The sequence below is a fragment of the Muntiacus reevesi genome, chromosome 19 (genome assembly GCF_963930625.1).
Source record: "Muntiacus reevesi chromosome 19, mMunRee1.1, whole genome shotgun sequence".
NCBI classification, from domain to species: Eukaryota; Metazoa; Chordata; class Mammalia; order Artiodactyla; family Cervidae; genus Muntiacus; species Muntiacus reevesi.
The window spans coordinates 46,122,200-46,149,696 of NC_089267.1; the positions used below are offsets into that span (position 1 = coordinate 46,122,200).

General features: G+C 36.2%; 1 protein-coding gene across 1 annotated transcript in view; it reads left to right on the forward strand.

The window, feature by feature from the left end:
• The window catches only part of ASCC3 (activating signal cointegrator 1 complex subunit 3), a 336,030-nt gene that overhangs the window by 12,526 nt on the left and 296,007 nt on the right, over nucleotides 1-27,497 (forward strand). The window contains exons 2-4 of the mRNA XM_065911620.1: nucleotides 7,791-7,921; nucleotides 9,451-9,601; nucleotides 24,653-25,212. Of these exons, the coding sequence (XP_065767692.1) occupies nucleotides 7,832-7,921; nucleotides 9,451-9,601; nucleotides 24,653-25,212 (801 nt within the window). The 5' untranslated portion in view covers nucleotides 7,791-7,831. The remainder of the gene's footprint in view (nucleotides 1-7,790; nucleotides 7,922-9,450; nucleotides 9,602-24,652; nucleotides 25,213-27,497) is intronic.

Below are 27,497 nucleotides of genomic sequence, written 5' to 3' on the forward strand. Positions count from 1 at the left end.
CTATTAAGGCTTATTTTTCGGAATTCTGATTTTAACAGTGTTAATTATATCTATATCACAACTTGATTTTTTTTAACAGGTGAATTAAAATATAAATAGTTCAGCTTTTTTTTTCTAAAGGGTATCGTCCGTGGGCATATAATTCTGTTTTAGCTATTGAAATCTTAAATTCTAATTTTTGCTCCATTCACAGCCTCATCCATCTTTTCAGTGTTTTTATCCCTTATCTACATTATATCTCTTTTACTTTTTTTTCCACCTCCTAATACTTACCTGGTATCCATGACCACCAACAAGCAATTGCTTGACTTTATACTTACTAGGAAATATAGTTTGTTTCATTTTGATCTTTTGTTATTTATTTGTAATTAAAAATACTGTAACTGTGTTTTCCTAAAGTTGCTATCTAGCAGTTGGAGCCTTTTTAGAGTTGAGAAACATGGGTTTGGAATGTGAAAAATAAATCTTATAATTTTTAATATGCTACTTCAGAATAATGTGTACTAGAATTCTGGCTTACTGATTATTGGTTAATATTATTTCACAAAGGGAAATACATTACTGTCAGATATTTTTCTTCCCTACTTGAATGTTAAAAAGGGCAGTTAACTTCTTCAAAACAGTTTCTGTTTATCTGTTTCTGTATATCTGTCAATATATCTAATTGATGGTCTAAAGGCTCGTTCAGATAACCATAGTGGGGTACTTCAGGGAATAGGAAAAAAAAAGAAAAAGTGACTTCTAGGCTTTCTCTCTTTTAGAAAGGTAGATACATATGTTTTGAGGGATATTTTTATTTACATAGTTTTGGTTGAAATAAAAATTACTGGGGTAGCAGTTGCTTTGTAGGTCAGTTTATCTTGATAAGCCTTCACTGTATCTTATATCAGAAAGTTTAATAATAAACATGACAATGTCTGTCTTTAAGAGCTCTTAGTTGAATGTATTTTCCTTTTGTTTTGGACCTCAAATCCAGCTCTCAGTCATTTGCACCATTTACACTCCACTGCGCCCCTACTGTCCCTGAGTTATAAAACCTTAACCCTGTGTGATACCAACCTTTGTTCCTGTGCCAGATTGCTGCCATTCTAAATTTATGGTTTCCAGTATGAGATGAGCATTCATTTGCCACCTGAAAAATCCTTTTATGATTTATTAGTCAGTTTCCTCTCATTGTTGACAGTAAGGTCAAGCTTTTGCCTTTGTCTTCAAAAATTCCATCTCATTTTTTTTTTGACTAGTTTTGGATTTCAAAGAAAATAGGAGTCATTTGGTGGAACTATCTTTTACCGTATTTTTTTCTCTCCCTATTTACCTTCTGCTTCCCTTATACACGTATATGCACTTCTACTCACCCGCCCCTCCATGCTCCTTCTTTCCACGTGGTATCTCTAGACCCGTGGTTGTCTCTCTTGCTTTCTCAGGAGCCCTCCTCTCCTAAGTCATGTTCATAGTCTTTCCTTTGGTTATTCTACCTGTCTGTCTGTATTGGCTCTCATCTGATTTAAAGAATTGTGCTGAACTCTCTCTTATGTTACTAAAAAGTCTCAACCCTATGTTTTCATTATTTCTTGCTTTTTCTTCTCAACCACGTTCCTTGAAAGAGTCGCTAGTACCCATTTTCTTCCTTTCCATTTATGTCTCACCTACTGAAATATGCTTTCTTCCACCATTTTTTATTTTTTTGAAAATGTGTGTACTAAGTCATCTAAGACTTTAGTGGCTGAGTGCACTGAACTATGTAGCATAACATTTGAAACCTTTTCTTGTGATACCACTTTCTTCATATGACAGCTCTTTGCTGATCCTTTAGGACTCTGTCTACTGTCTACTCTCAAGAGGTTTTTAGGGATACATGGATGGGTTTCATGGCTTTCATGCATCCTCTGAAATGAATTACAAAATATTTATATGTGTATATGTCTGTTTTCTTAGGGAGTCTGCAGGTTTATATAAATAATTTGACATAAAGGAGTATGTTCATCCATGCTTTTAACTGCATTGAAGGGATAACACTTAATTCTGTCCTTCTAGCCCCAGACCTCTGATAGGAAACCCTAAACCGTATATCCCACTTAATGGCCCATGATCAAAATTTTCCAAAAGCCAAAGCAGAACTAATCATCTTTCCTCTTCCAGTATGCCTTCTCTACACACACACTCTGCTCTTCTGCCTTTCCTAAGCCAGAAAGGTGGGTGTCCTGCCTCTTTCGCCTTCATCTTCACATCCTGTCCGTGAATTTATTCTATCTCCCAAATAAAAACATTTCTCAAATCTATCCTTTTCTGTCTTTTCTTGCTTCAGTTGTGTCCTTTCTCACTGAGTTTATTGAAATAAATTTCCAAATAGTTTGCTTGTCTCCAGTTTGACCTCACCTTTAATCTGCTCACTACACTTAAATCTGAGTCATTTTTCTACAATATGTTACATTTTTTAGCAGGATAAAAAGTGCTTAAATTGAGACATGCTGTTGGGTCTCTGCTTACATCTTTTAATTTCATGAGTCTCCAAATGCACTATTTTATAGGTTTTTTAAGGCAATAATCTGTTGGTTTAGTTTTCCTCTTTATATGTTTACCTTGGAATAACCTTTTCCCCCCCCAGTCAGACCAACTCACTCGAGTCCTTTAAATATCAGTTTCCTTCCTTGTTACCTACTTTTGTTTCCACCCTCTTAGGTGTTTCTCCCTTGTCTTCCTCTAGTTATACCTGCATAATTATTGCAGCTGTTTTTCTTTCTTTTCAGCTGTATTGTATACTTGTTATCTAGGGCAAGAGGCAGTCATACCAGAACTGTTTTTTCTTTTTTCCCCTTTTTAAATCTCTAGATCCTTGCAGTGTACCTAATACATTGTGGGTGATCTGTAGATATTTGCTGATTAAATTAATAACCATAAGATTTAAAATTTATTTTCTCAATTTGACCTTTATGCACTTCAGATACCCTTAAATGTTTGATGATCTTTTTACTGGTATGGGATACAGTGGGTTTTGAAGAATAGAGTTCTGTATGCCTTATTTATACCCAGTGCTTAACACAGTTCCTGCTAGATAGGAGATACTAAAATATTTGTGAATAAATGATTTATAGGCAACTATGAAGAAGTGAACTATTATATTTTACAGTGTTGGTCATTTAACTTGAATAAAATAGATAAAACCAAATTAAAAAATCAAGGAATGTGCTTTACTTCATTTTTTGAGAAGTATAATTCATACTGATTATTTTGATGATTCCTCAGGGAGCTTTAAAGTTTCCTGTTAGTGTAGAGTCTAACAATGTGACCTCATTACCAGGCCCTGCTATTATTAGATCTCTTCTTAAGAGTTTGTGTGTGAGCAGTTTGTTGTTTTGTTAGGACTTTTGATTGGTGAATTAGAATAAAAATCAATGAAGTCTTACTCCTTGCTTTTTAAAGAGAGGGACAGGACATTCAGATTACTGTGAGATATGTGAAAATGATGAAAGTAGTGATGCCAAGCTCTATTAATTCTTAAGACCTTGCCTGAGGTAGAATATGCCATGTATCACATGTCTCTTGTTCTGATATTGTGTTTTGAAAGCACTAACGTGTGTGGTTAAAAAGTAGGTTCTGAGGCAGAGTGCTGTTCAGTTTAGTGTCAAGACCTTTCTTGAAAGACTTCTGACTTCTGTCAGTCATCATGAATAGAATTCTTATCTTTGAATAGAATTCTCTCTATCTAGGTAGAGAATTTAAACTCCAGTGCCCCTGGGCATACATTTTATGCTTTACTCCGTGGATGATATTACTGTGTTCCATCTGTAGGAGAATTGAGAAAAAAGTCACTCAGTTCACTTTCAGTAAGACTTCTCTCACACATCCTCGTTGAGAAAGACTGCTGGGAAACAGATTGTGCACTTAACTTAAGCCGCTGAGTTCTTAATAGAAGTGGAAACTTCGCGGTTACTGTTGGTTGGAGACAGGCTGAGATGGTGACTTCAGAGTAATAGACACCACCTCTGAGACAGTGGTTCTCCAGGCGTGGTACTAGACTGCTGCACCACTGGAGAGCTTGCTGGGAAGATGAGATCCTTGTGTCCCATCGCAGTGCCGTCTGGTCTGCTGAGTAGAAGATGGGGGTGAAGGGCAGGGAGGGGAAGCTCGGCGGTTTGAGAAGCCCTCTGGGTGAGCGTGGTGCGCGCTAAAGTCCGAGGACCCCAGTGCCGTGTTCACCGACTCTTGCTTTCGTTTATTCTTCCAGATGCTCCAGGAGGTATGTTATGTCGTGTTAGAAACACCCCAGTGTGATTCTTTGAATCATCTCATTTCCAGAAATGTTCTCCTAAATTCATTCCCAGTGGGTAGCTGAAATTTAAAATCAGCCAGTGAGGGAGTTTATTTGCAAATTGGATCATTTTACTTTTCTGACTGAAATTCTTTATTGTGATGTGGAGAATCCAGCTGGCTTTACCTCACCCGAATCATACCCTTTACTTACAGATTTGCAGTGCAAACAGCTGTTTTTTAATCTTTTGTGTTTCTGATTTCTAATCGTATTTTATTCAGAAAATGTGAACTATATCTGGAGTCAGCAGATTAATTTGGTTACCTTGAGCCCAAGAATGATTAAAAAAGCAAAACCTAAAATATTTGCTTTTTTTCTGCGAAGTTTGTTGACTGCCAGTCTATATGATACTTAACTTTTTGACATCTGTTGAGATTTACTTTATGGCCTGGCCATTTAAAATTGTTTCAAATGTACTTGAAAAGAATATATACTTTCATTTATCGTAGGTTAAATTTACTAATTTCACTGCTCAACTTCCATTTTTTTTTGTTGAAGTTGATTTGATCTATCAATAATTGATCGATTATTGAACTTTCACTTTGATGTTGGACTTGTTACTTTTTTCTGGAAGTCTGTTAGTTTTAATTTATGTTGAGGTGTGTTGAGGTTTAATTACTTTTCATCGGGGCATGCAAATTCAGCATTTTTATACCTTAGTGAGCTACATCTCCTAATATTATATAGAGAGGTGTTTTTTTTCCCCCCATCCCTAATAATGCCTTTTGTTTTAAAATCTATTTTATCTGATCTGATGCTATTGATACATGGCATCATATATTGATATAGCCACTAGCTACGTTTGGTTATCATTTACAGGAGGATCTTACTCCATCTTTTAACTTTCAGCCTTTCTCTGTCCTGTTTTGGGTATAGCTCTCGTGTTTACTTGATTGCTGTTTAGTAATTCAGGTTGTCAATCTTTTGGGTGTTAAGATTAATTTGTTTACATTTATTGTGAGTATTGATATATTTGGGTTTCTTTCTCTTTGATCTACTTAATTTATACTTGGTCTAGTTGTAACAGCATACTGGGTTATTCAGATCTCTCACAGATCACCACTTTTGTTTTCACTGTATCTAATCTATTATTTAACTCATTATTGATTGTTTTTTATTTAAGTATGTAGCTTTATTTCTAAAAGTTATATTTTCAAATTTGCCTAGTCATTTTACTATACTTCATTTTAAAAAAAATTCTCTTATTTTGCTAAACATTTCATACAATTTTTTTTATATCTAATTAATATAGGAACTGGAGATTTTACTGAGTATCAAATTTTATAATAACTTCAAGGGTGTATGCAATCAAGAAGAGCAGAAACAGGGAGTGGTCTGAGGCATCCTGTATGGTCTCCTAGTTGCTATTCCAGTCCCATTAATGGACAGATACTCTGTGGCCCAGAATAATTAGTGAGGTCTCTTAATTGAGGTGTGTAGGTCTTTTCACAGTTCAGAAGTGCTTGGGTTACAAAGCATCTCTCTTTTTAGACTCTGGAGTGGGGATCCTAATAAGCTCTGCCCTATTGACATTTGGGGCTAGATAACTCTTCATTGTGAGGAGGCTGTCCTGTGCCTTAGAGTGCCTTTGGCAGCGTCAATAGGCCCTACCCCCCAGAAGACAGTTGTACCCACCCAGCTCCCCAGTGACCCAAAGTGTCACCAGATATTGCCAGATGTCCCAAGTGGGGCAAAATTATTTCTGTTTGACAACTTTCATAGCTTGGGCTTCCCTGATAGCATTAGTGGTAAAGAACCCACCAGGCAATGCAGGAGACACAAGATGCAGGTTCAGTCCCTGGGTTGGGAAGATCCCTTGGAGAAGGGAATGGCAGCCCACTCCAACACTCATGCCTGGGAAGTCCCATGGGCAGAGGGCCTGGTGGGCTCCAGTCCTTGGGGTTGCACGGAGTTGGCCACGACTGAGCACACGGGCACAAAGCTCATGTGACGTTCTCCAGGGAGCCACGCCTTGCAGATGTATATACTGCAGTTTTATTATAGTAAGCAATCTTAAACCAAGATGGCCCTCTAAGATTATTATAGTAAGCAATCTTAAACCAAGATGGCCCTCTAAGATTATTATAGTAAGCAATCTTAAACCAAGATGGCCCTCTAAGATTATTATAGTAAGCAATCTTAAACCAAGATGGCCCTCTAAGATTATTATAGTAAGCAATCTTAAACCAAGATGGCCCTCTAAGATTATTATAGTAAGCAATCTTAAACCAAGATGGCCCTCTAAGATTATTATAGTAAGCAATCTTAAACCAAGATGGCCCTCTAAGATTATTATAGTAAGCAATCTTAAACCAAGGTAGCCCTCCAAGAGTATCCAAAGTTGAGGACTCTCTTCACAGTAAATAGTCTATCTGCCAGAAGACCAGTTGTTCAGTTGTTAGCATATAAATAAGGAGATTAGATCAGATCATGTGACTTTTTTCTTTGCCTGGGAGTTCTCCCCTCCCTCAGCTGCTCTGGTTGTCTGGTTCTTTAGTGTTCCCGTTACCATGATTTCTTCTTCTCAGTTTTTCATCCTTCTTTTGTTAACCACGTAGTTGTTGTTTAGTTGCTAAGTCGTGTCTGACTCTTTGCGACCCCATGGACTGTAGCCCACCAGGCCCCTCTGTCCGTGGGATTTCCCAGGCAAGAATATTGGAGTGGGTAGCCATTTCCTTCTCCAGGGGATCTTCCCAGCCCAGGGATTGAACCCAGATCTCCTGCATTGGCAGGTTCTTTACACCTGACCCACCAGGGAGGCCCAACCAAGACATTATTATCGCCAAACATGTTGCATTACTGTTGTGTTTGCTAGCGGAGATGAGTGAAATGAAGAGTTTTTTTTTTTTTTTTGTCATGGAGCTTACTCTTTGTTGGGTGAGACAATATATAAATAGTAAGAGACTATCAGATATTAATTAGTGCCTGTTAAGAGAATAGGAGTTTTGTACTATGATAGACAGTAGCTGGGTAGCTGCCCTGTCTGTGATTGAGTGGTCTTTTAAGCCTAGAACTTTGTTTAGGGAGGCAACTGTATGAATGTCAGAAGAGTACTTCAAGTAATACAAATGCATGTAACTGGAAAAAGCCAGTGAGACAAAAAATAAGAGATTATGTGATATGAAATCAATGAGCATAAAACGAAATTGGAGAAAAGATAAGCAAATTCTTTTATCTCTGTCATTGTTACTGGTTGTCATACTTGGGAATCTATGCAATTCATTTGAAGGAATGTTATAGTAGTACCCACAAGCAAGTGTTGTTGGTGGGTTTTTTTTGTCTTTTTTTCCCCACCTATAAGACAATGTGTTAGAAAAGAACTACTTGGGTAGAAAATGTGTTGAGAACTTTTCATCATTGGTAGCAATTGCTTTTTAACTAATTGTTTTCTTTTTTTTTTTTTAATACAGGCTAGTTTGTTGAATGTGATTATCTCTCCCACCTCCTCTCTACAGTTAAATATCATCTTGTTTTGTTTCAGTTTCAAGTTTCTCGTTGTATGGATCACTGATTGAATAATAGATGGCTTTACCTCGACTCACAGGAGCCTTGCGCTCCTTTTCAAATGTCACCAAGCAAGATAATTATAATGAAGAAGTGGCTGACTTACAGGTACATTGTTTTAGATAAAATGATTATAAATATAAAATATGGGCAGATATTTGACATTCCCTTTCTCAATTCTTTGTGCATTTTAAAAAGTGGTAAATTTTACCTTCAGTTCAGTCGCTCAGTCCTTCTCCCACCTTCAATCTTTCCCAGCATCAGGATTTTTTCAAATGAGTCCGTTCTTCACATCAGGTGGCCAAAGTATTGGCGTTTCGGCTTTAGCATCAGTCCTTCCAATGAATATTCAGGACTGATTTCCTTTAGGATGGTCTGGTTGGATCTCCTTGCAGTCCAAGGGATTCTCAAGAGTCTTCTCCAACACCACAGTTCAAAAGTATCAATTCTTTGGTGCTCAGCTTTCTTTATTGTCCAACTGTCACATCCATACATGACTATCGGGAAAATCATAGCTTTGACTATACACACCTTTGTTAGTAAAGTAATATCTTTGCTTTTTAATATGCTGTCTAGGTTTGTCATAGCTTTTCTTCCAAGGAGCAAATGTCTTTTAATTTCATGGCTGCAGTCACCATTTGCATTGACTTTGGAGCCCAAGAAAACAATTGGTAACATCCAGTTGGTAAATGCATGATTTTTCTCATGGGTCCAAAATCGTTAGTACAGCCAAGGGGAAAATTAAAGAGTTGGACATGTCTTAGCAGCTTAACGACAGGAATAACATCTGACTCACTGCTTTTCATTTGGTCAGAGGATGTCACGAAGTTTAATCCAGGGATCAAGTTCAGTGATATGAAGTAGAATATTTACAGCTTTCTGTGTCAGTTCTTGAGACTGGAAAGATACAGTCTCATGGAAAGAGTATGTACAGATAAGAATCTCCTGGATTCCTAACCTGTTGTAGGATCAACCTTAGGAAAGAAATGCTGATTTGAATATATTGAACCCATCAGTTGCTGTTGTCGTTCGGTCCCTAAGTCATGTCTGACTGTTTGTGACCCCATGGACTGCAGCACGCAGGCTCCCGCATCCTTCACCGTCTCCCAGAGTTTGCTCATATTCATGTCAGTTGGGGCAGTGATGCTTTCTAACTCTCTTATCCTTTGCCACCTCCTTCTCCTTTTGCCTTCCCATCATAGGAGTCTTACTTTCTTTAAATGCCTTTCATCAAAAAGCATGACATAAAGCTCTTGTATACAGTATGGTCTAAGCTATGTAAAAAGCAAGCAGGAAAATGAAAAGAGGTTTGTGGGATGTTACCAATTGTTATCTGGGTGTTGGACTTTTTGCTTTTTACTTTGCCACATGAAAATTATTTCATAATGAGTATTCATTGTGATTAGACTATAGAAAAAGAAGCTTTTAAAAACATATCTTTGAATAAATGAGATTCTTTTAAATCACATTTAAATAAAGCTCCTTCTGGGAGCTGTAAATTTGGATGTGAATAGATACAATTTTGCATTCTTGTAGAAGGTGCCAAGTTGTATGATTAATGAAAAATATATGTGGTAAAAGATAGATTCGAGAAAATTTTTAACCAGTATGTTTCTGTACTATGCTGTCTGTTTCAGATGAAGCGGTCTAAACTTCATGAACAAATTGTAGGCTTGGACCTGACATGGATGAAGATTGTAAAATTTTTGAATGAAAAACTGGAGAAGAGTGAAATGCAAAGAGTAAATGAAGACTTAAAAGATATATTACAGGCTGCAAAACAAATAGGTATAGTCTTGTTTTTGTTTTTTTTAAAACCACTAAAGTTCAAAAAATAGATTCTTTTTAAACTCTATACTAAAATTTCCAGAAGTATTCATAATTATAAGATAGTCTTATCTGTCAAAGAGCTTAGGATTCAGGGAGGCAGAAGTAAGCTAATTCGTATAATAAAATTAAATTTGAAGGATCTATAGGAATCTATTTAGAGTTTTAAACCACTGTCTTTACTGAAATAAGGATAGGATAAATTAAAATTATCATACAGCTGGAAGAAAACTTAAAAGACATGTAGCTTTTACTCAGGTTACTTTGCCAAAGTTGAAGAGAGCAAAACAAAATAAATGACTCTTTGGTAAAGTGTCTGAATTTATTCTTTGAAATTCATTGTTTCATTCCAGACTCTGATAACTAAAAAGCATACTTTAACATTAGTATACTTCTAACTGCAAATTCAGGTTTTTACCTACAAAAGCTTGAGACTGCTAACTGTGGCTCTGTGTGGTCTGGCCTTCATCTTTCTCTCTGATCGGGAGTCATCCTTGCTTTTCCTAACTGTGCTTCACAGACACACCGCCTTTCTCACTTCCTCAAACCCCCCAGGTTGGTGCCTGTTTGGGGTTCTTTGTACATGCTCTTCCCTATGCTGAGAATGTTCTTCTGTCCTGCTCTTAGAGTGGGTAGATCCTTTCTTGTTACTTTTGAAGTTATTCCTTTAATGAGACTCTCATTGATAGTCTAATCTCAAATGATTACCCATTCTTTATCTTGTAACCCTTGGTAACATTTTCTCCACAACATTTATTATTATCTGATATTTTGCTTATTTATTGCCTGTGTTTTGCTCGGAACAGGATCTTATTCTTCTTGTTCAACACACACCATCCCCGGTGCTTAGAATAGTGCTTGGTATATTTTAGGGTCTTAATGAAAGTTCACTTGACAAATAAATGAAAATTTTTTTCAGGTGATTTCTTGGTAGAAGGAAAATTTAGATTCTTACTTCACCATATGCTGGTTGACAGTTTTCTTCCTTTCACCAGTTTTGGAAGGTGTTTCTATTTTATCTCATCTACATGAAGAATTTTCATTTATGATCATCAGTTCTTTGAATTTATTATTCAAATCTTTTGACTTTGATGTATCATTCAATTTTCATTGGTTTGCAATATAGTATTATGTTAAATTTAATGACCTCATAGTTTTATGCTGTGAAAATATAAAATAAATGTCATATATGTTTTTGCAGTGAGATAACCTTTTGAAATTTGAGGATTTTGGTAAGACTTGAATTTGCTTATTAAGCCTGGGAAAACACTGATGTGATTTGTGATAGCATTTGACATACAGTCATACTTTATAGTTTAAGAATATTGCAGCAGTTGGGTTCATTGGAAAATAATGGTGAATATGCAAAGTCTTCAATCTAACTAAATTACTTTGAATAGGATCTTAACCCTTCCGGGCTCCACTGTCTTCATTTGTAAGGTGTTACAATCATTTTGGGTTGGGGTGTCTGACTCAGATAGTTTTCAAAAACTAAAATGTCATTCCTCTTCTTTATTTATAAAAATACCTCAGAATACTTAGCAAAGGCAGTATAAAATATTAAGCTTATTCAGCACCATGACTGAATTAATTCTTTATTAAATGATGTGGAAGTTAAGATTTTTAAAAAGTAAGTTTTCCTTTACTACTTTCTGCAAATATCTCTGACAAGTCAAAAATTATTGTTTTAAAAGCCATTTTAAATATAATAAATTTAAATATATTCTAATATTATCTATTAAATATAATCCTAGGAGTTTTGCCTGTTAGCACAACATCTGATTCAAACTCAGGGACTAATCTATTGACTGATATATTTAAATAATTAAATATTTTGAGATGTAGTATCTCAAAAGTTTAATACTTTTGTGACAGATGAAATCTTGGGGTTGAATTTAGGCAGGTGGTCTTTTTAATGGTGTGTTTAAGTTAAATAACTGTTAGCTTTAGTGAAATTAGTAGTTGACTAGTAGTCATCTAGTCTGAATGAAAAATACTGGTGATACTGGAAATTTTATTAAAGCTAGCAGCATTAAGAAGATTAGTCTTATGGGAAAAAAATGTGCGTTTTCTCTTATATCGTTCTTTTAACACAGGTAATTTTTGTGTAATTGTGTTAAAAAGGTGGAGCAAGAGAATAAAGAAAAAATTACTTATATTTCGGTTGAGCATAGTGGTATGAGGTACTTAAGACCATGTATATTGACTAGTCAGAGTAATGGGTATTTCAGCTTGAGGGGACATCAGGGAACATCTTGTCCAGTCCCATCATTTTGTATGTGAAGAAACAGGGTCCAGAGTTGAGTGAATCTTGTGGTTGACTTGTGGCACTTCTTGGTTTGGACCCAAATTTTGAAATGGAAACATGATGGAATCCTCGATTCTTTCCTTGTGGTCAGAGGTCAGGCTCTGTCAAGTCTGCTTTACGGCTGTTCTCAGATTGACTCCCCCTGCGTATCCGCTTTTGCCCTAGTTCAGGCTTTGATCATATTGTGTCTGAACCACTGCGGTAGCCTGTTGTCTCAAACTTCCTTTCTTATTCAACTTCTTCATTGTCACTAGACTGATCTTTATCAAAAGCAAAGCTCATTTTAGCCCCAGTTTGGTGGCTCAGACAGTAAAGCGTCTGCCTGCAGTGTGGGAGACCCAGGTCGGGAAGATCCCCTGGAGAAGAAAATGGCAACCGACTCCAGTACTCTTGCCTGGAAAATTCCATGGACAGAGGAGCCTGGTAGGCTACAGTCCATGGGGTTGCAAAGAATCAGACGCGACTGAGCGACTTCACTTTCTTTCTTTATTAACTCTTTAAACCAGATTCCTTAGAATGGGAAAAGAAAAGCTCCTTTATGAATTGAAATAACTTATCTTCTTGCCTTTCTGTCACATGTAACCTTTATTCCTAATGTATGTAATATTTACTATAATACTTTGCTGAGCAGTACTCACTGTTTTTTCTCTTTCTACTTATGTGTTAGAATAACTTTTCCCATTGTGTTCATCTGGTGAAATGCTTCTCATCTCTGAAGAAATGGCTTAGGCTTCATCCATGTCTTCTTCTAATGTTGTTCTTCCTTTGTAATGTTAGTAGACGGTGCTCCATTAGAATAGCATCTCTCCCATACCTTTTTAAGAGTACTTTCTCATTGTTTGATGTTTACCTCAGTCCCTTCACTGAGGGACTGCCTTAATGATACAGGAATTCCAGGATTCACAGTGTCTTCATACTCCAGTGCCTAGCGTGGTATGAGGGATATAGTAGATGTTCAATAAGGAAGTGAAGTATTGAGAATCCAACTAAAAGTCGACTGTGGTCTTTACTACCTGTGATGCTGATGGTGTCTTTCAAGTAACAGCTTTTAAAGAATTTTTGTAGTTTTAAAGTACTTTCTTATCTCTCAGATTTACATTTGATATATTCCCATGTCTTTTTTACAATTTTATTCTCCCTTCAAGAATGTTTTAATAATAAAACTTAGCTTGAGGAAGAAAATACTATAAATTATTTTAAAATAGTGTTTTTGGCCCTTAATCTTAATTTATTTAATTACTCATTGTAGACATAGCTGTGTCATTAGAAAATTAATTTAGCAGGGTCAGTATAAAAATCAGTTTTATTTGTCTTTACAAGAAGCAAATTTGTAAAAAATGCCATTTACAAAAGTACTAAAAATCATCAGAAGTAATTTTAACAAAAGATGGATAGGACTTCTTCATGAAAAACTAATATATTATTGAGAGAAATTAAAGATGGCCTAAATCAATAGGGGGATATACAAAAGATGGAAACATTACAGTAAAGCTCTCATTTTTATCCAAATTGATCTGCAGATTCAGTGTGATCTAATCAAGATCTAAACAGGTTTGTGTTTGTGAGTTGTGTGTACATGGAAATTGACAAGATAATCTGAAAGTTACAGGGAAAATTAAAGATGAAGAGCAGCCAAGTCAATCTTGAAAAAAAAGAGGGAGAGCTTACTCTCTGGATATAATAATATTGATTTATTATAAAGATCAGTAATTTAGACAGTGAGGTATTGATCCAAGGATAGGCATACAGACCAGATGGAAGGGGGTCTAGAAACTAGCCCGTGGATATTAGAATACTTGATTTATCATGAAGGACTTCAAGTGTGAGCCATGACTGATTGTTCAGTCTGTGGTGTTGGTCAACTAGATGTACATATGACCAAAAAAAATGTGCCAATACAGATAATTCAAAGCAGCTTACAAAAATGAAACTGAAGCTCAGAACAATAAATCTTCTAAAAGATAATATAGAAGAATATGTTCATGATCTTTGGATATAGAATAATTTTTTAAATAAAAAACAACTTTCACAAAGGGAATGATTGGTAAATTGGACTACATTAAAATTGATGCATTTTATTCTTTCAGTGTAAAAAGGCCGGTTATAGAGTGGGAGACTATATCTTCAACATATGACCAAAAAGATATCTTGTGTCTACAAGAAGTCCTATAAATCAGAAGTCCTATAAATCAATAAGAAAAGGACAGATAATTATGTGTAAATAAAAATGAGCAAGAGTCTTGAACACTTTGCAGAAGATAATGGAACAGCTAATAAATATGGAAAGATGCCCAGCCTTGATAGTAATCAGGGAGACGCCACTACATACCCATCAGAATGGTTAAAATTTGAAAGACTGACATACCAACTGTTGATGAGGCTCAAGAATATGAAGCTAGACTTTTCATCCACCTCTATTAGAGTTTACATTGGTATGACTGCTTTGAATAACTCTTTGATAGGCTCCACTGTGGTTGGACAAGTGAAATTTAAATCCTGATACAAAGTAGTATGTACATAAGTATCCAATGTAAGCGCCTGTATAGGCACAGAGACATGTGCATTCATGGCTACATTATTTTAATAGCCTGATGATGGAAATAGCCCAACTTACTGTTAAGTAGTGGCACGGATAAATCATGATATATAGATTGCCTTATAACAATAATAAACCATGGCTACGTATAACTTTGTAAACGCATCTTATGAATGTAATGTTGACTTAAAGAAGACAAACAGAAGAACAGATCATATGATTCTGTTTATATGAAATTAAAAACTAGACATTACTAATGTCAGGTTTCAGAAGTTAGGACAGTAATGACTGGGAATGAATGTGGGAGAAGTTTTTGGGGAGCTCATAATGTTCTTTTTCTGGAAGTAGTTACCCAAGTTATGTAGGTGTGTTCATTTTGTGATAATTCTTTGAGTTGTGTTGGTATTGTATATATCTTGTTATATTCAAAAACATAAAAATTGTGCTTTTCATATTATCAGTTTTCATGAAATGTTTCAGACTGATAAAAATAAAAATGTATATAGCAAATACCTGTGTATTCACCATTCAGCTTAACACTTGACTGTCATCTTTTCTTCCAGTTTTCTTTTTTAAAAAAATAAAATCTTATTGACATGGTCAGAACTGTTTATGTACCTTGCTCAGGCTCTGGTAACTGATATAAATACAATAAAAAATTGGTATTTATCACTCTCATGCCTGTTTATGTTTTTATGACATTTATATATTCATAAATATATGTTTTAGGAATGTATTCAACTCAAATATTGAAATCCACTAAAGTGACAGGGAGCAAGTAGGTTTATTTGTTTTCCTCTGACTCCCTCGTCTGCGGGAATTCAGCTTGGTGATGTTAGGGGTTATGGCTGCTAATGTTTGTCCTTTTGTTTGTACTTGTCACCTTTTGCTCACCATGTCTGCTCTACTTCTGGCTGTCATATCTTAATATTAGAGTCTCTGTTAATTTTTTGAGAGTAGATTATCTTGCTAGGTTTTCTGATAATTTGAATCATCTCTGCATTCTTGGAATAAACTCTACTTGATTATCGTTTATTTTTGGAGATATGGATGACTCTAGTAAGTTCGTATTTTGTTTAGGATATTTGCAGCTGCATTTTTGTGCCATCTTTTTGTTTTGTTTTCAGTTTTCATCTTTTCTTTTAGCCTAGATAATTTCAAGTCACCAGTTAATACATGTGGTACAAATTCAGTTCTGTCATTTACCAGCGGGCGGCTAATTGTGTGCATGTGTGTTGTGCTTAATCATTCCATTGTGTTCTACTCTTTGCGACCTCATGGACTATATATAGCCTGCCAGGCGCCTCCATTCATGGGATTTTCCAGGCGAAAATACTGGAGTGGGTTGCCATTTCTTCCTCCAGGGGATCTTCCTGACCCAGGGATCGAACCTGCATCTCTGTCTCCTGCATTGGCAGGCACATTCTTTACCCACTGAGCCATAGAGAGCTAATTAATATCCCTAAATCTGTTTCCTCTTATATAATGTGATGATAGTAGTAATTCTTACTTTGTGTAGTTGTGATGTGAAGAAGTACTACAAAGTGCCGAAAGTAAAGCCTGGTAAATGATTGTCAGTGAATACTTTTATTGTAACCTAGATGTACCAGTAGCCGTTGGTATACAATAGCGCTCTGAGTGGTTACATGTTAGGTAGATGTATATGCCCAGTGATGTGCCACCACAAGGTCCGGAACTTCCTAGGGTAAATCAGGAAGGAATTCTTCAAGAGGGAAACTTGGGACAGAGTTAGATTGTGTCTTGAATGCTAAGGGACAGAGGTGTGTTATATTTATGTCTCTTTCACGAGAAATTGCAACATGAAAGAGCTGAATAATTTAATGAAAATCATAGATGACTTTACACATGTATAAACAGGCAGTTCAGATTACTTGGCGATATGGCAAAACAGCTGAAAGTTAAATGGCTGTTCTAGCAATGGCAAGAGTTGGAAATAGGATCAACTCTTCACAGTTTGTTTTAGCTTATCAGTATATTCTTCATTTACAAATTATTACGATTCCCTTAAGTATAAGGCAAATACACTGCCCTCTGATAGAGGTATTTTTAAGTTGGCAGTTAATTTTCTATATAGTATTACCAGGTATAATATTACTAGGTGCCTGATAAATGGATGCAGCACTCAAGTGTATATTTAAAACATTTTCCCCCTTGGAATTCAAAAAATAAAGAAAGTGTCAGTTAATTCTCAGTGAGCTATAAGATCTGTTCAAGGATAGAGTTTCTATTTGCTTGGTGATGTTCAAAATATGGTTTTATTATAATTACAAAAAGCTTTTATATAATATCAAAACTTTTATGTTAGCCATTTGGTTACTTGAGAAGTCAGGTTGTAATTTGATGCAGAATTTTTAGTAGAAATGATAATATAGAGACTGGATGCTGACTTAAAAGTCTGCCATGTAAGATGAGTATTCACATTTTGTAATGAATATATGTAAAATTAAATAGTTGACTTTAAATCATGGGGACATATTTTGGTCTATTTTTAATCTCTTGTGTTAGTTACTACTCCCTTTTTTTGTACCATATATGTTTCTCTATTCATTTTCTTTCATTTAATTATTTGCTCACCCTGAAGGCAGTAATTTTTATATCAATCTTAATATTTAAGCACTTCATTCAAATTAATACATTGAACATTTCTTGAATACTTTGCCCACTGAACGCAAGATTTTGATGAAGTACTTTCATGCACAGAGTTATAATTTCTCTAAAATAATGAAACTCATTATTATTACATTACTTTGGCAGTTTAAAATTTGGGTCAGATAATTGTTCAGCTTATTCCCCCAAAACCCATATGAGTAGTTGTTTACCTCTATTATATCATAAATTTGTTTGATAATTTGGTGATTATTTGAAAGATGGTATAATGCAAAAAGAAAAAAATGATCTGGCTCTTACAATCTTAGTATATTATTTAACCTTATGGTATTTAACCTTACTGTATCTGTGTTTCTCTGTAAAATAAGGAAAATACTTGTACAGTTCATGTGACAATTTTACATAATATTAGACAATTTTAGACAGTCCAGATTACTTGTGGATATATATACTTGTTAGGAAAAAAGTACATTAATAAGCACTGGCGGCATATATATGTAAGAGGGAAAAAATGAGGATATGAGGATAATATTTTTTTAAGTTAAATCACTTCTGTGTTTTTTATATGTAATGTCTTCAGAAAGTTGCTGATACAAGTATTTTCCATATTTATAATTTAATAATAATTATCAGTTAGCTAATCTCTATTCAAATACAAAATGTTTATAGCCTCTTTCCTACCTTGCTGGTATTTTTAACAAGTGAAATGAGCTTAAGTTAACTCTGTGATGCAGAGTTGTAATGTTTTGGTATTTACAGTTTATCAAGTGTCAGGGGTAAAATGGACATTTAAAGTTTGACCATAAGGTGAAACAAAAAATTTGTAAATACTTTCTCCCATACATTAAAGATTTAACTGGTCAGGGAACTCATTTGTTGACAACTTCTAAATTCAATATTTAGCAATTAACGATGTAAACAGTTGAAGGATATTTTTTATTCATTTTCAATTAAAATTTCCTACTCATCCTTTTTAATTATTTAGGTAGGCAGTTAAAAAAGCTGTAAGTTTCAACCTTTTAACTCTTAGTATTTTGCACTCAAAAGGAAAATATATAAGTAAATTGTATGTTGAGGATGATTTAAGATTGTAGTAATCACTAAATTCTAATTTTAAAAATTTGTTCTATAATGTTTACAGTCATCAGTTACTTATTATATCTTTACACTTTTGCATTTCACATCTCATTTTCTCTCAATATAACTCAAGCAGGCAGGGAAAATATTTATTATTAATTAAAAATATCCTAGTGACCTTTTAAGTGTATTTCTTTAAATGTATTGCAATTAAAGTGCTAGGTGCATAGAGCCAGTTTTCTGAGTTAACAATCCTAGTGTTTTGTGCATAGAAAATTAAATGTTAAAGTGGTAGGTAACTAGTTTCCTTAAAGGTTTGGGGATCTTAAGTTTCATTCAAACTTTAGTCAATTGATTATTGAGGGTATATTTTATTCTTTCCTGAGACTTTATCTTGAGGACGAAACTAAGTTTCCTAAAATGCCTATTCCTCTGAAAGATTAGCACAGTCAGAGGTGTAACTGACCGAAGAGTTTCAGCCTAATAAATAATCATTTAAAAGATTACATGTTATAAATTGTACTTAAAATATAAAGGGAAATGGAAAAAAAAATGAAAGGTTATTTGTGAACAAGATCCTCACGGTTAATCTAACAAAGTTTCATCTTTGGATGTAGTGTGTAAGAAAACGAGACAGCTACTTATTACAAATTTCTACTCTGGAATTGTACCACGCACGTTTTCCCAGGCCTTTTGATGTGGCCAGTTACTAGTGTGCTAGTTCAGGTGGCTCCTAGAGAGAGCAGAAAAGCGTTTCCGTTACTGTAGCTTTCCCTTCTAATTGCATTTTATTGAGAGGAGCGGGGACCTGCCAGACCTTTGAGAGGTCAGACACCTGACTGCGTTCATTCTCTTCAGATCTTTTCTGTTTTAAGAGACACCCTTCATTTATCTGTCACTGAAAGATCGCTGGGGGGTGGGGGGGCGGCGGCCTTTACTAGCAAGTTGGGGTGGCTGCCTTGTTGCTGGGCGCACAGTTCTCCGCTCCAATCCTGCGCCGCCTTCTTATCCGGGGTTCTCCGACAGCCCGTGTCCCTGTGGTGATACGTCATCACATGCGGACTGGGCGCAGTGACGCACGTCTCCGCCCCAGGCTGGGAGACACGCACGTGCAGTCACCTGAACGCGGCTTGATCCACGTCTCCATTATGCCTTAGGGCCGCGGGGAAGTTCCTTAGTTTTAAAATGTGATCGTCTGTGTCTTGGAGAACCAGTAGTGCTAAGAATGCTGTTTTCAAATACTCTCAAAAACTGCAGCTCCCAGACTCTCGAGTAGCACGGTGCAGAGTTTCAATTTTGAGAAACCCCTTTGTGCTGTAGAACCGTGTTCATTCTTAGTGGTCTGCCTTAGAGATGCGGTAGAGTAAGGGCTTCCCGTGGGGGGCTCAGACGGTAAAGGATCCGCCTGCAGTGAGGGAGACCTGGGCTCGATCCCTGAGTTGGGAAGATCCCCTGGAGGAGGGCATGGCAACCCACTCCAGTATTCTTTCCTGGAGAACCCACATGGACAGAAGAGCCTGGCGGGCTACAGTCCATAGGGTCGCAAAGTGCAACACACAGTAGGTTATCCAGAAGAATTTGTAATTAGGCAAGGATATTATTAACAACATGTGTGAAGCACCATTATGAACTAAGTTTAAAGGTATCTGTATGTTACTTAAAATTTTTTTATACATATACGAAAGGGCTCAAATTAAAAATTTGAAACCTTGAGAAAATTGTTTTTAAATCTTTGTAGGTGTTCCTAATGAATGTGCAATTTTTTCTTCACAAGTGAACTGATAACCTACTTTTTCTCCCCCTCACTTACTATATTGTGGAGATTATTTTATAGCAAGATCCATGGAGCACTGCACTATGTTTGGACTTTGCAGGTCGCGCTGGTGGTAAAGAAACCACCTGCCAATACAGGAGATATAAGCGACTGGAGAGACAAGGCCGCTAGGCTCTCGATCCCCTGGAGGAGGGCATGGCCACACACTCCCGTATTCTTGCCTGGAAAATCCCATAGATAAACGAGGCTGGCGGGCTACTCCATGTCACAGAGAGTCAGATACGGCACGCGTTATGTTTAATGTATGTAATATATGGCTGTAGTGTAGTTTAACCAATGACCTAATAATAGGCATTTAAGTTAATTCCACTTTTGGTAATAAATTGACTGTTCTCACATTTATTTCCTAGGGTGGTGATTGTTTGTTTATTAAATGAGAATAAGCATCTTCCTGCAATGTAGGAGACCTGGGTTCGATCCCTGGGTTGGGAAGATCCCCTGGAGAAGGAAATGGCAACCCACTCCAGTATTCTTGCCTGGAAAATCCCATGGACAGAGGAGCCTGGTGGGCTACAGTCCATGGGGTAGCAAGGAGTCAGACACGACTGAGCAACTTCAAATGAGAATTGGAGATAAATCTGGGCCTCCCTAGTAAGCCCAGTGGTAAAGAATCTGACTGCCAGTGCAGGCGACAGGGAAATGGCAATCCACTCCAGTATTCTTGCCTAGAAAATCCCATGGACAGAGGAGCCTGGCTGGTTGTAGTCCATGGGGTCACAAAAGTGACCAAAAAAAAAAAAAAACAAACCAACAAATAACTAAGAGATAAATCTACTTTCTAGAAGTGTAGTGTAGTAGAAAAAAGTTTATTTAGGAGTTAGAAGACTTCTTTGAATCTTGCTCATTAACTAAATAGGTATTTGATCTCTCCCAAATTTAATCTAAAGTCTCTTGCAGTATCTGTAAAATAGAGATAATTTTGTTAAGAAGAATTGAGATAATTTAAAAGTTCTTAGTAAGTTGTGTAGGGAAAATGCCAAGATGCAAAATAATATCTTTACCGAAGAGCACATTATAATGTTAGGTACAGAATGAGTTTGCAAATGTGAATTCCATTTTTGGTCAGACTTCCTTAGTCCCAGTGCTGTTGAATTATCTATAGAATTATCACAATCTATAAATTATCCAAAACCTAAGTTCTCCAAACCTCATATATAGACTGCATAAGTAAAATGTACACAAATGCTATTTAATTAATTAACTTAAAAACATTATTTAATCTCTAGAAGATATTTGTTATGTATTTTCCTAAGTACTGAAAAAATATGTCAGATGGTATTTTATGAATTCTTTATAATCATGAAAGATTTTATAGACTTTATACTTGAAGAATTAAATAATGGAATTATATTGTGTGCTTAACTTCACTTGCATAAACTGTTAGTCTTCTACACACGTGTGTAAATATCAGATACAATCAAAGCAGGTGGTATAATGTAAAAACAGCAGTCTGGTGTCTTTGAGGCCCGGATTCAGATAATTCAGCAGTTTATTTTTCTTCTTTTTTTTTTTGACATTTGTAGTCTTTTTTTTTTTTAAATATATATTTATTTGGCTGTACTAGGTCTTAGTTGCATCATGTGGGATCTTTAATTGCTACATGCAGTTTCTTAGTTGTGGCATGTGGGATCTAGTTCCCTGACTAGGGATCGAACGCGGGCTCCCTGCATTGGGAGTCTTAGCCATTGGGAGTAGAGTCTTAGCCACTGGGCCATCAGGAAAGTCCCCAAAATTCAACGGTTTAAATCTATTGAGGCACTTATTTTGGCTAGGTAGCAGGTAATAAAACAATGCACAGAGCATTTTACTTGCCTTGAGAGAGGCATTTCAGCTGGACTATGAAACATGGGTAGGATTTGAGAAATTAGAGGCCTTAGGGAAGATTTAATAAAGGCATGGAAATAGGCCTAGAGTAGAACAGGGCCTGCCATTACCAAGGTTAAAATCCCCGGTCAGGGAACTAGATCCCACATGCCACAACTAAGAGTTCGAATGCAGCAATTAAAGATCCCATATGCTGCAGCTAAGACCCAGCATAGCCAAATAAATAATTAAAATTTTTTTTGAGGACTTCAAATCTTACTTAAAAAAAAAAAAAAAGCAGAACACCAAGAGTAACTAAAGAGTCTCTTGATGAGGGTGGAAGAGGAGAGTGCAAAAGCTGGCTTAAAACTCAACATTCAAAATACTAATATCATAGCCTTCGATCCTATCACTTCATGGCAAATAGATAGGGAAAAAGTAGAAAGAGTGACAGATTTTATTTTCTTGGGCTCCAAAATCACTGCGGATGGTAACTTCAGCCACAAAATTAAAAGATGCGTGCTCCTCAGAAGAACTATGACAAACCTAGTTGTTCAGTTGCTGAGTGGTGTCTGACTCTGCAATCCCATGGACAGCAGTATGCCAGGCTTCCCTGTCCTGTCTCCTGGAGTTTGGTCAAGCTCATGTCCATTGAGTTGGTGATGCCATCCAATCATCTCATCCTCTGTTGGCCCCTTCTCCTCCTGCTTCAGTCTTTCCCAGCATCAGGGTCTTTTCCAATATGTCCACTTTTCACATGGCCAAGGTATTGGAGCTTCAGCATCAGTCCTTCCAATGAATTTTCAGGATTGACTTCCTTTAGAATTGACTGGTTTGATCTCCTTACACTCAGAGGGACTCTCAGCAATCTTCTTCAGCACCACAATTTAAAAGCATCAATTCCTCAGCCTTCTTTATGGTCCAGCTCTCACATGCGTGTATGACTAGTGGAAAAACCATAGTTTTTACTATATGAACCTTTGTCGGCAAAGTGATGTCTCTGCTTTTTAAATACACTGTATAGATTTGTCATAGATTTTCTTCCAAAGAACAAGCATCTTTTAATTTCATGGTTTCAGCCATTGTGTGAAGAAGCAGAGACATCACTTTGCTGACAAAGATCTATAAGGTTAAAGCTGTGGGTTTTCCAGTAGTCATGTACACATGTGAGGGTTGGACCATAAAGAATGGTGAGTGCTGGAGAAGACTCTTGAAAGTCCCTTGGACATTAAGGAGGTCAAACCAGTGAATACTAAAGGAAATAAACCCTGAAATATTCCTTGGAAGGACTAATGCTGAAGCTGAAGCTACAGTACTTTGGCCCCCTGATTCAAAGAGCCGACTCAGCATCATTTCTCACTGATGCTGGGCTTACCCAGCAGGAGGAAGGCAGGAGGAGAAGGGGACGACAGAGCATGAGATGGTAGGATGGCATCAGTGACTCAACAGACATGAGTTTGAGTGAACTCTGGGAGAGAGTGAAGGACTGGGAAGCCTAGCATGCTTCACTCCATGGGATTGGAAAGAGTTGGACAGGACTTAGCGAATGAACAACAAGAGCAGGACCTGAGTTTTGGATGTTAAGAAATTCTTGTTGGTTAGAGTAGGAAATGTATAGTAGCGAGTAAAGCTGGTAAAACAGAATGGGTCAGTATCAGGCATGACTTGAAAATAAAGTATAGGAGTTTGGGTTGAGTTACTGAGTTTTATGGGGCTTCCCAGGTTGGCGCTAGTGGTAAAGAACCTGCCTGCCAGTGCAGGAGACATAGAGACCTGGTTTGGATCCCTGGGTTGGGAAGATTGCCTGGAGGAGGGCATGGCAACCCACTCCAGTGTTCTTGCCTAGAGAATCCAGTGAACAGAGAAGTCCGGTGGACTACAGTACATAGAGTTACAAAGAGTCCTACACAACTGAAGCAACTTAGCACGCGTGCAGGCATTGAACTTGATCATAAGCTGCTCAAGATCTGTGATTAATGATGTAATTAGAGCTGTGGTTTCAAGAAGATGATGGTGTTAATTGTATTATTACTAACATTACAGATATTACTTTAGGAAGTCTTACTGACTTTTCAGGCCTTCTCAGATTGAATATCTTTTTTTACTCTAAGAATTTTCTTTGAATTCTATGACATAATTATAGACTCTTCTTCCTTTTGAGAGAATCAGATATGAGATACTAATGCCTTAAAGAAATTAGGGACTGCTCCTTTTAACTTCCTCTTACTTTCATAAGAATTTACTTTTGGCCTCTTCTCAATAGCAGAATTTTTAAAAAAATTTTATAGTGTGGCTGAGTTTATTTTAAAAGATTCTTTTCATGTACATCCTTGATAGTATTAAATATTTTCAAAGCTATTTTTTATTGAAGTGTAGTTGACTTATGTAGTAATAAATATTTTTGAATGAGAACTATAAATCTGTTTTTGCCATCTCAGATGTACAATACGTGGAAAGAAGGTTATGGATTTGTAAGGCTTCCTTCCAGCTCCAAAAGTCTATAATTCAGATTTTTTTTTTTTGCATCTTATTTATTTAACTAGCTCATCAAATCAATTTTTAACATTTGGTTTTAAAATAAGTCTTATGTATAATACTGATAACGGGTTATTTACCTAATGCCATTCTTTGGGAATGGCCTTAAAGGGATTTTCCTGTTCCTGAAAACAGGAACAGGTTATCTTCATGTGTCTCACTATATCTAAATATCAGTATATTTTCACTGTTGAATTTACTCAGAGGAATATTTGTAGTAGTTTTTTTTTGGAAAATGGAAGCTTGAACCATGATCCATTTAAGCTAATGCTATTTCTTTTGTCTGAATAGTTGGAACAGATAATGGGAAAGAAGCCATTGAAAGTGCAGCCGCCTTTCTCTTCAAGACATTTCACTTGAAGGACTGTGTTGGTCACCAGGAGACAAAGGCTATCAAACAGATGTTTGGTCCCTTCCCATCATCATCTGCCACTGCAGCTTGTGATGCTACTAATCGAATTACTTCTTATTTTTGTAAAGACAGTCTTACTGCTCTTGTCCAGATGACAAGCGATGAATATGGTGATCGAGTTTTATTTGGTAAAAATTTAGCATTTTCATTTGACATGCATGATTTGGACCACTTTGATGAACTGCCAATAAATGGTGAATCCCAGAAAACTATAAGCTTGGATTATAAGAAGTTTCTGACCGACCACCTTCAGGAGCATTCCACCCTGAACCGCAAGCCCTCGGAAAAAACAAACGACTCATTTTTGTGGTGTGAAGTTGAGAAGTACTTAAACGCAACTTTAAACGAAATGGCTGAAGCAACAAGAATAGAAGATCTTTGCTGTACTTTATATGATATGCTTGCTTCTGTTAAAAGTGGTGATGAACTTCAGGATGAGGTACAGTTGAAGTTATTGCAGTTTTATCTTAATGTGCATTATCTTAATGGAATAACCTTTTAAAATATGGGTGTCTAGCAAAGAAATTACTTCTTTAATATTGTGCTGCAGTGATCAAATATGTAGCCAGATGGTTTTACATGATAGGCGTGCATATTTCTCCACTGTGTTGGAGGAGGACTGTGAGTGTAATGAATAGGGAAATAGTGAGGGTGTCCACATGTCCTGGTTACTGGGACAGTTCTGGTTAAACCTATTGTTACATTGTAATAATTAGAAGTGTACCTTCTTCAAAAACTACATAGGTTTGAATGATAAATTGCTTGGTTAATCTAGTAATATCTGATGAAAATAAGTTTCAAAAACAGAAATTTTATCTGTGTTGAATGACTTACTGATTTAAAAAATATTTTTGGCTAGTTTCTATGATTGAAAGAATAAACTTTCAAAAACAAACTGATCTGGAAATAATTGGACTATTTTATATTACTTGTTCAATAAAGAATTCTGTATTTGTAAGTTTTTTATATCACACAAAGGAAACATTATTTTAATTCCTTTCTATGCCACCATTTGGTGATGTTACTCAAAAAATGGTGAATTAAAAAAAAAATGGTGAATTACTCTTACTGTCACATGAAAAGTTTATCTTGAAGGATTTCAGTTACTTTCAGTCATGGCATTATATTCATTTTCTGATATAAATGTCAAATAATGTCAACCCACTTTTAATACTGGATGAGTAATATATTTGATGAAGATGAAGAGAGGTGGCATATTGTTGTATTAATAGAAAGGGCAGAGGCTTCGAAATCAGAAACCCTTCCTTTCCCACTTATTGGTGGTGAGACTTTAGGTAGTTGAATCTCCTGGAGCCTGTTTTCTAGTTGGACTGTCTCAGGGTAAAAAGAATACATTGATTATGGAGTTGGTATAAGTCTTAAATGGGATACCATAAGTGAAATGATAAGTAGCATTTGGTAAATAATCACTGCATGGTAGCTGCGATTATTTTTGTTGTTGTTATTGAAATTAAGGATTTTAAAATCATACAGAGTATCAGAAATGTAGAAAAAAATCTCGGTAGTATTTTTTTTTTCCAGAAGGGGAAGAAAAATTTAGGGAATAGGAGAAATAGGTATTGGAGGACTAAACCCATGGTAGTTAGGTATTATACTCATTAACTGTAGTTTCCAAGTAAGTTAACATGCTGTTAATTCTTTGATCAGTCTCACTTACCTTTAATGTTTTACACTTAGTTTATCAGATATGGTCCACATTCATAAGTGGTTCTCTCTGACATTCTGAAAGGTAATATTGTTTTAAAAATTGTGATTTATAAAGAAAATTTTACTATTTGCTTGTTGTAATTGAATACATAGTTTTGCTGTGATTATTGTAAACTGAAACTTACAAACATCAAACTAATGGAAATTTTGTCTGAGTGAGCCATAAAGCTATTCTTTTTATTTTAGAGTATCTAGAGTGAAGTTTGCATTTCTTAGTTTTTCACCACAATTCTTAAGTACATAACTGAAACTGGTTGTTGGAAGAAAATTTTCTTGTTCTCAAGATCATTTTCATAATGTCCCTAACTGCAGGGTCAGAGTGAATTCATGCTTTCATCCGTTCATCATATGTTGTAGCACTAGGTACAGTGCTGCTTATTGAACATAAAAGGATGAGTAAGACAGCAACCTTGCTGTTAGGGAATTTGTTGTTTAGTCGGAGGAGGCGTGCCAGTAAGTAAGTGCACCCAGATGCCTAGGTATGATGATACTGTATACAGAGAAAAATGGGGCATGAAAGAGTCAGTCATAAATTTTATAGGGGAGTTAGAATGGTAGGAAAAGTATTCACAGAGGAGGGTAAGCATGAGCCGAACCTTAAAATACAACTAGATTTAGCTTCTTCAAGTGGATCAGAAAGGTAAGGGACATATTTCAAATGTGAGAAAAAGCAAGGTGTGTTTTGAGGGCTGTAGTCTCTACAGTGAAGATGCAAGATATGCACAGTGGGTGTGGTCAGAGGCAAGGGTGAGCAGGGAGGTAAGGGCCAAACAAGGGAAGGCCTTTCACACCTTGCTCAGGTGTACTGTAGGCCCCTCTAAAGCCTGGAGATACACCCTGCATGATCTTGTTTAATGGTTTTCAACCAGAATTTTATGGACAGTTTAACGTGTAAGTGAATCTTTCATTTACTGCTAGTGGCTTGAGTAATAAGAGTTTTAAATGGTTCATCCTTCAGTGTTTTGGTTTTTTAATAAGTGAATAAAAATAAACAAT